Source organism: Piliocolobus tephrosceles, unplaced genomic scaffold, assembly GCF_002776525.5.
Source record: "Piliocolobus tephrosceles isolate RC106 unplaced genomic scaffold, ASM277652v3 unscaffolded_35647, whole genome shotgun sequence".
NCBI lineage: Eukaryota > Metazoa > Chordata > Mammalia > Primates > Cercopithecidae > Piliocolobus > Piliocolobus tephrosceles.
The window spans coordinates 1-8,145 of record NW_022319473.1 but is presented as its reverse complement, the minus strand read 5'-3'; the positions used below and the strand labels follow the sequence as shown (position 1 = coordinate 8,145).

General features: G+C 44.4%; 1 protein-coding gene and 1 long non-coding RNA gene across 3 annotated transcripts; both read left to right on the top strand.

Moving 5' to 3' along the window:
* Positions 1-3,645, top strand: LOC113219510 (G-protein coupled receptor-associated sorting protein 2). The gene is made up of 2 exons (XM_026452442.1): positions 1-177; positions 448-3,645. The coding sequence occupies exon 2, from the start codon at positions 782-784 to the stop codon at positions 3,296-3,298; it is 2,517 nt and encodes an 838-aa protein (XP_026308227.1). The 5' UTR covers positions 1-177; positions 448-781; the 3' UTR covers positions 3,299-3,645.
* Positions 3,646-6,491: 2,846 nt separating this feature from the next.
* On the top strand, positions 6,492-8,139 carry LOC113222853. Of its 2 annotated transcripts, none has more exons than XR_003308553.2 (3): positions 6,492-6,748; positions 6,880-7,014; positions 7,291-8,139. It is a non-coding gene; the product is annotated as an uncharacterized LOC113222853 (long non-coding RNA). The 2 variants fall into 2 exon arrangements; XR_003308552.2 differs by having other exon boundaries at positions 6,502-6,744.
* Positions 8,140-8,145: the final 6 nt, after the last annotated feature.

The following is an 8,145-nucleotide window of genomic DNA, read 5'->3' as shown; positions in this document are numbered from 1 at the left end:
TTGAACCCTTGAATGGGAAGAGAGATATTTGTCACAGGGGCCAGAGTGCCTGCCTATCTACCATTCTCCATTCTCTCCTGTATGTTTACTTGTCTGTAGGACCCCCTTCTGTCAGCTGTGGGGCTTGACACCACTTGAACAAGAAAAGGAGGGGGAAACTGCACCACATCAGTGAAGGTTGGTATGAGAGCGGGTATACTTTTGGGTGGGGTGGTGGAGACCAGCATGGGTCCAGGAGTGATTAGGGTCCAATCTGGGGGCTTCTCGGCCCCTCCCATTGCCAACACACTTTCCCACTGTTGTTGGACCTGTTTTGTAGCAGGCAGCTGGTCCAGAGAGACTTTCTCAAAGCCCAGCCGTCCCACCTAGCATTCAACATCAGTCGCACTGCATATGTCTCATACAATTGGAAGAGACTCAAAGCCTCATTTCATTCTCTCTCCCTAGATCTACCTCCAGTGGCTGCTCTGCTGGTGGTGGAGTTGCTGCTGACAACCACCCTCAACGGGTCTGCACCCATCCAGGAAATATCTGTCTTCCTCAAGCTTGGTTGTGCCTGTTCTACGCACTATCTGTATTATTGAATTATTGACTGAGACTGTGTTTGGGAAGGAGGCTGAGTGACTACTGGACTGGATATTGACTCTACCTTTTGTTTCCAAGCTTATATCCTCAGTCACCTAAAGATCAGAGTGTGAAGAAACAAACCTGTGACAGATCTGTAGTTAAGGTTTAGACTGGGGGAGGAGTATATTACTGGACTTCCTTTGTAACTTGTACCATGACTGGGGCAGAGATTGAGCCTAGTGTCCAGGCCAAGCCTGAAAAGAAGGCTGGGGAAGAGGTTATCGCTGGGGCTGAGAGAGAGAATGATGTCCCTTTAGTGGTCAGACCCAAGGTTAGGACCCAGGCAACTACTGGGGCAAGGCCCAAAACTGAGACCAAGTCTGTGCCTGGGGCAAGGCCCAAAACTGATGCCCAAGCAATGTCTGGGGCAAGGCCCAAAACTGAGGCCCAAGTAATGGGTGGTGCAAGACCCAAAACGGAGGCTCAAGGAATGGCAGGAGCTAGACCCAAAACTGATGCCAGGGCAGTAGGTGGTGCTCGTCCTAAAACTGATGCCAAGGCAATCCCTGGAACAAGGCCCAAGGATGAAGCTCAGGCATGGTCCCAGAATGAATTTGGGACTGAAGCAGTGTCACAGGCAGAAGGGGTGTCCCAGACTAATGCCGTTGCCTGGCCACTGGCCACTGCTGAGTCTGGATCAGTTAATACATCTAAGGGCCTATCTATGGATAGAGAACTAGTCGATGTGGATGCTGAAACCTTTCCTGGCACCCAGGGTCAGAAAGGAATCCAGCCCTGGTTTAGACCAGGGGAGGAGACTAATATGGGGTCTTGGTGCTATTCCAGGCCCAGGGCCAGAGAGGAGGCCTCTAATGAGTCTGGGTTCTGGTCAGCAGATGAGACCTCTACAGTGTCTTCTTTCTGGGCTGGAGAAGAGACAAGTATCAGATCATGGCCCAGAGAAGAGTCCAATACCAGGTCCAGGCACAGGGCTAAACATCAGACTAATCCCAGATCCAGGCCCAGATCCAAGCAAGAAGCCTATGTTGATTCCTGGTCTGGATCTGAGGATGAGGCCGGCAACCTATTCTCCTTCTGGGCTGGAGAAAATACCAGTAACTTGTTCAGGCCCAGAGTCAGGGAGGAGGCAAATATCAGGTCCAAGCTCAGGACAAATAGAGAAGATTGTTTTGAATCTGAGTCTGAAGATGAGTTCTATAAGCAGCCCTGGGTGTTGCCTGGAGAAGAGGCCAATAGTATATTCAGGTGCAGAGACAAAGAAGATCCTAATACCGCCTTGAAACCCAGGGCCCAGAAAGATGTTGACGGTGATAGGGTCAAACAAGAACCCAGGTTTGAGGAGGAAGTCATTGTTGGGTCCTGGTTCTGGGCAGAAAAAGAGGCCAGTTTGGAGGGTGGAGCTTCAGCAATCTGTGAATCTGAGCCAGGAACTGAGGAGGGGGCCATTGGCGGATCCACGTACTGGGCTGAGGAAAAGTCCAGTTTGGGGGCTGTGGCCAGAGAAGAGGCCAAGCCAGAGTCTGAAGAAGAGGCCATATTTGGGTCCTGGTTCTGGGACAGAGATGAGGCCTGCTTTGACCTAAATCCCTGTCCTGTGTACAAGGTCAGTGATAGGTTCAGAGATGCAGCTGAGGAACTTAATGCATCCTCCAGGCCCCAAACCTGGGAAGAGGTCACTGTTGAATTCAAACCTGGTCTTTTTCATAGGGTTGGCTTCCGATCCACAAGCCCCTTTAGAATTCCTGAAGAGGCTTCTGAAATGCTTGAGGCAAAGCCCAAGAACATGGAACTTAGCCCAGAAGGGGAAGAGCAGGAATCTTTGCTTCAGCCTAATCAGCCTAGTCCTGAGTTCACATTTCAGTATGATCCTTCCTACCGGTCAGTCCGGGAAATTCGAGAGCATCTTAGGGCCAGGGAGAGTGCAGAGTCTGAGGGTTGGTCCTGCAGCTGCATACAATGTGAGCTGAAAATTGGTTCTGAAGAGTTTGAAGAACTCCTTTTATTAATGGAAAAAATTCGGGATCCTTTTATTCATGAAATATCTAAAATTGCAATGGGTATGAGAAGTGCTTCTCAGTTTACCCGAGATTTCATTCGAGATTCAGGTGTTGTCTCACTTATTGAAACCTTGCTTAATTACCCATCCTCTAGAGTTAGGACAAGTTTTTTGGAAAATATGATTCACATGGCTCCACCTTATCCAAATCTAAACATGATTGAAACATTCATATGTCAAGTGTGTGAGGAAACCCTTGCACATAGTGTGGATTCCCTTGAGCAGCTAACTGGAATAAGGATGCTTAGACACCTCACTATGACTATTGACTATCACACACTGATTGCCAACTATATATCTGGGTTTCTCTCCTTATTAACCACAGCCAATGCGAGAACAAAGTTTCACGTTCTGAAAATGCTGTTGAATTTGTCTGAAAATCCTGCTGTGGCAAAAAAACTATTCAGTGCCAAAGCTCTTTCAATATTTGTGGGTCTCTTTAACATAGAAGAGACAAATGATAATATTCAAATTGTTATTAAAATGTTTCAGAATATCAGTAACATTATAAAAAGTGGAAAGATGTCCTTAATTGACGATGATTTCAGTCTTGAGCCGCTTATTTCTGCATTTCGTGAATTTGAGGAGTTAGCTAAGCAACTACAAGCCCAAATAGACAATCAAAATGATCCTGAGGTGGGACCACAAAGTTAATATGATTAACCACCTGCCGCTGATCAGCCTTATGTTCCCAAAGAGCCCTGAGTAGTGCTTTGGTGTTCACAGTCTGTTTCTTTGTTGTAACTTATATTTTTTAATGCTTATGTTAACTTTGTCAAACTCTTGTTTTGAGCTGGATCATTTTGTGGATGCCAAATGAATATCAAAACTGAAAACACATTTGTTGATATTTGTCTTGCTGTCCAGATTGCGATATTTTTCAGTATTAAGCTTTCAGTGAACTGTGTCACCTAAGTAAGCTACCCTGCTATTTGTTGTTTAAATATATGGTTCTCTATTTGAGTCTGTGTTTTCAATAAAGTTCTATGTTTAAATTGGCATAAGTGACCCTTCTTTAGTTTAAGAACCATGTATAGATACATCATGTGCACTTACAAACATAGGTAATTATTAGTATGAGAAACGTGCTCATTAGAAAATTCTGTTCTTGAGCTAAGAAGGGAGCGATTATTGTGGGCTCTGATACTTGAGGAATGCTTCCGAGAAGAGAGACCCATTTAAATTGGTCGGGATAGAACAAATTTGTCAGGATAGGAGAGCAAGACAAGTTGCCCACCTGCTTGCCCAATTATGAGCCTTCCCAACAAGCAACCTAAAATTAATACTTCTTATAGGACCCATTTAAATTACCATCTTAGCCCTGGGACTTGCCTAAGGGTAAGATAACACAAATCATTAGATTGCTCTTGGAAGTGGGCAGTGGTGGTTTGAAGAAAAGTGTGTAATTGAATAATCTGTTTCGGTAGCATGGATGAACCCAGTCTGCCTGAAACAAGTAAAAGGAGTTTGATGAGAAATGCAGTTAGAAAGTTGAGAAGAGGCCAGTTTGGGGAACAGAATAAGCCAAATCTGCATATTTAACAATTCAAAGTAAGGTGTTACTTCAATGCCACCTAAACGCTGAAAGAGTAGGATAACACAATTAAATGGAATGGGGAATATGATTTCCTTTATATGCCTAGACAAAGGAAAGTGTTAAGGAAATACCATACAGCCGTTGAAATGATTATGTATGGATAGGTTTATTGACACAAAAGGACATTATTTTATATTTGCTGAAACAGAGAATGTGACATGTATGGAAAATTAGATTCCATTTTTAAAACATCTGTAAATGTACACAATTCCTATGCAATTTCAATATGAATTTCTAAACATTTCACAGTCTGGAATAAAATATATACCATGTTAAAAAATGCTTAGAGACAGGCATTGGGGAGATACAAACATTAATAAGACAAAATATTAATATGCTTACATTTTGTGTCTTGAGTTATAGATGAGCATGCTGGAAAGGACACAATTATATAAATGAATAAACTATAAGTGTTAAAATACGGTTAGAGATAATATCATTTAGCAAAGTTGTAAATGAATGAGCTATCAGAAAGACTAGCTTTTTATAAAATGTTTTAAAGACAAAAATTAAACTTGGCCGGGCACAGTGGCTCACACCTGTAATCCCAGCCCTTTGGGAGGCCGACACCGGAGGACTGCTTGAGCTCAGGAGTTCAAGGCCAGCCTGGGCAACATATTGACGCCTTGTCTCTACTAAAAATACAAAAAGTTAGCCCAGCATGGTGGCACGTGCTTGTAGTCCTAGCTACTCAGGAGGCTGAGGTGGGAGAATCAGTTGAGCCTAAGAAGTTGAGGCTGCAGTGAGTCATGATCACACCACTGCACTCCAGCATGGGTGATGTGAGTGAGACCTTGTCTCAAAAAAAAAAATAAAGTAAAATTACCAAGGGTGGGCCAGGCACGGTGGCTCATGCCTGTAATCCCAGCACTTTGGGAGGCTGAGGTGGGCAGATCACTTGAGGTCAGGAGTTCGAGACCAGCCTGGCCAACATAGCGAAATGCTGTCTCTACTAAAAATACAAAAACTTAGCTGGGCATGGTGGTGTGCACCTGTAATCCCAGCTACTGGGGAGGCTGAGGCAGGAGAGTCGCTTGAGCCTGGGGGTCAGAGGTTGCAGTGAGCTGAGGTCACACCACTGCACTCCAGCCTGGGTGAGAGAGCAGAACTCCGTCTCAAAAAAAAAAAAAAAAAAAAAAAAATTACCAAGGGTGTTAAGTTTAATATTAGTCTGTTCATGGTACAAAAATGGTACCTTTTTCACATAATTATTACCGTAAAAAACATAACATTTCCTTTTGAGGTGACAACAGAGTTCTGGAGCTAGACAGTGGTGATGGTTGTACAACATTGATAATGTACTGGGTTGTATACTTTAAAATGCTTAAAATGGCAAATCTTATGTGTATTTTGCCACGATAATTTAAAAAAATGACAACACCATACCTTCAGTCAGGAGAATTGGAAAAGACAGGGATATATGTTGGTTTGGAGAGGAAATTCAGACTTTGGAGAAATATCAAATGTTTTATTTTTAGACATGACAAAATATTTTTTTTTTGGTCTCAGAATGCTCTAAATTTTCAAAGGTAAAATTTACAACTCATGTAAATGTAAAAAGAATATGTGAAAGATTTTTCAACACAATTAATGAACAACTGCTAGGATTAAGAAAAGAGTTGAAGGGTATATGTGTATATACAATATACACAACATGAAGATATAAACAAAACATTGAATTTTATAAACACATAGGAAATTAATAAATGTTAGAATAACACTGCCAGGTTAAATACAAAACTAGTTAATATCTTACAGAGCAATAAATTGTAATATTTAAGGTTATCTATTGCACTGGACATAAATCATTTACATATCTATTGAATAAAATATCTACATGTTAACCTCAGTGTCTACAGAGTTGAAAAATAGGTAAGTCAATAGACATCCCAGCACTGCCCTGAAATGACATCCAGTAACTAATGGTGACTTTACCTAAGTTTTGTAGAATTTTTCTGACAGTGCAACATGCTTTTTTTCCCCACCTGATCCTAGTTTGGTAAGGTACATAGAAGTGACAGTTTTGCCTCCCTTTGCAAACCATAAGTTTTAAAAGGGATCATCCTAGTGGTGCAAATTGGAGTTTGAATTTTGTTTTGCTTACCACCATGTTTCAAGACAGATCCTGTGTGTGTTTTAGTATGTCGCTTGAGTCGTATACAAAATATTAAAAATCACTTCATTTCCCAAATCCTCATCGAATGTTCCTCGCCAGCCAAGTGGTCCTCCCGAGCAAAGCCCAGCCTTCCTTCCAGCTGTCTGGCCAAGGAGCTTCAGTGTCTTCTAGCAAGCACCCCAGAGGCAGAAGACGGTCATCCGTGGTACCGGACTGCGGCGAACAAGCTGACTGCGCAGTCACGTGGGGCTGACGGTGGGTCATGTGACCAGGCTCTGGATTTGGCTTGCGGAGAGGAGTGTTTTCTTACACCCAGAAAGGACCTGAAAGGCGGAAGACACCTGTGCTCCGCAGAGCAGAACGTGGGAGGAAGGGCGGCATATTAAGGTAGGTAGGTATCTTTCCATGCTGCATCAGCCTGAAAACTAATTTCTCAGGCGACCGGAACTACAGCATTTGTTGGTAAAGGAAACAATCCCTCAGCCAACCGCGAGCGTCTTAGCTGGTCTGTCTTTTGTTCAGGAGCTCAAGAAGCAGAGAGTCTACCTGCCTGACGCCTTGGTGGAAAGGAGCAGCGGTTGCTATTGGAGGAAGTGGGTGCAAGGACGGCAGATGCCATCCCTAAGAGGTGGTGACTGAGACTAGATGCGGGTGCAGGTAACGCCTCGGATCTGCCTGCTCCCTCTTGCCTTTTGAACACCCTTGTCCCCTCATCCCAAGGCTCCCAGCCCAGCGAGTGCCCTGTGTTTGTATGTGTGGGTGGGGGAGGTGGGCATATGGATGGAGTTGGCTTCAGGGAAGCCCAGAGCGGGGAAATGGTGAAGTGACAATTCGTGAACACCTGTGGTGCTGGATCAGGAAAGGCAGGAGTGGGGATGGGAACCATGGGCTATGCATCTGCACTCATTCTACTCTCTGTCTTCTTACTGGCAGTATTCAGAAAGTGGGGATGGCTGATACCAGCTCAAAACTGGCAGAGGGTGGAGGAGGACAGGAGAAGGGAACACATACATCTGCCATTTTCTCCAAGGCTCCAGCTGACTGGGGATGCAAGAGAGGAATGAACCTCAATCCTGGCAGTTCTAGGAAAAGGAGGAGGAGACATAGACTGGAGGAGAGGAAACCTAGATGCTGTGGGTCTTTCACCTAGGATTTCTCATTAGGATACTCCAAGCTTCTCGACCCCCAACGGGATTCCTGGATCTCAGCCCCATGCAGCAGAATCTCATTCCCATTGAGGGACACAAAGTGGATTGCTGCTCCATGTGACACTCTCCCTGCTCTCTTGGGCCTCAGAGGAGGGTCTTTCTGGGGAGCACCTACAGAAACTGCTTCATGGATAGTTTCCTAAGTTCCCCTCTGCATACCCTTTGCCCTCTTGTGTTGTGATCTCTGCTTATTCCTTAGGATGTGTTTCTTTGGTCCCATCCCAGGTAGCAACCCCATGGTAAGTCCTTGTCCTGTTTCACATTGAGTATCCTTCTTTCCCCCTGCCCCATGCATCCACTGGGTACCAAGTGAAAGAAAGTGGTTCCTCTACCCACAATACTTCTGGCACAGAATGTGTGGATTTTTCACACCAAGCAATTCTCCTATTCTTTGAGGACACCAGTTAGGTATCCTACAATTTAATTCAATTCAGACACTACCCAGAGTTAGTGCAGACTTCTCTGGTTAAGGGCTCATTCCCATAAGACTGCCCTCTCCCACTTCAGACAGCAATCACAAGTAATGGATCTCCACCTTACCCACACTTCTGTCTGACTTAGCTCCCAGTTGGGAGTTCCC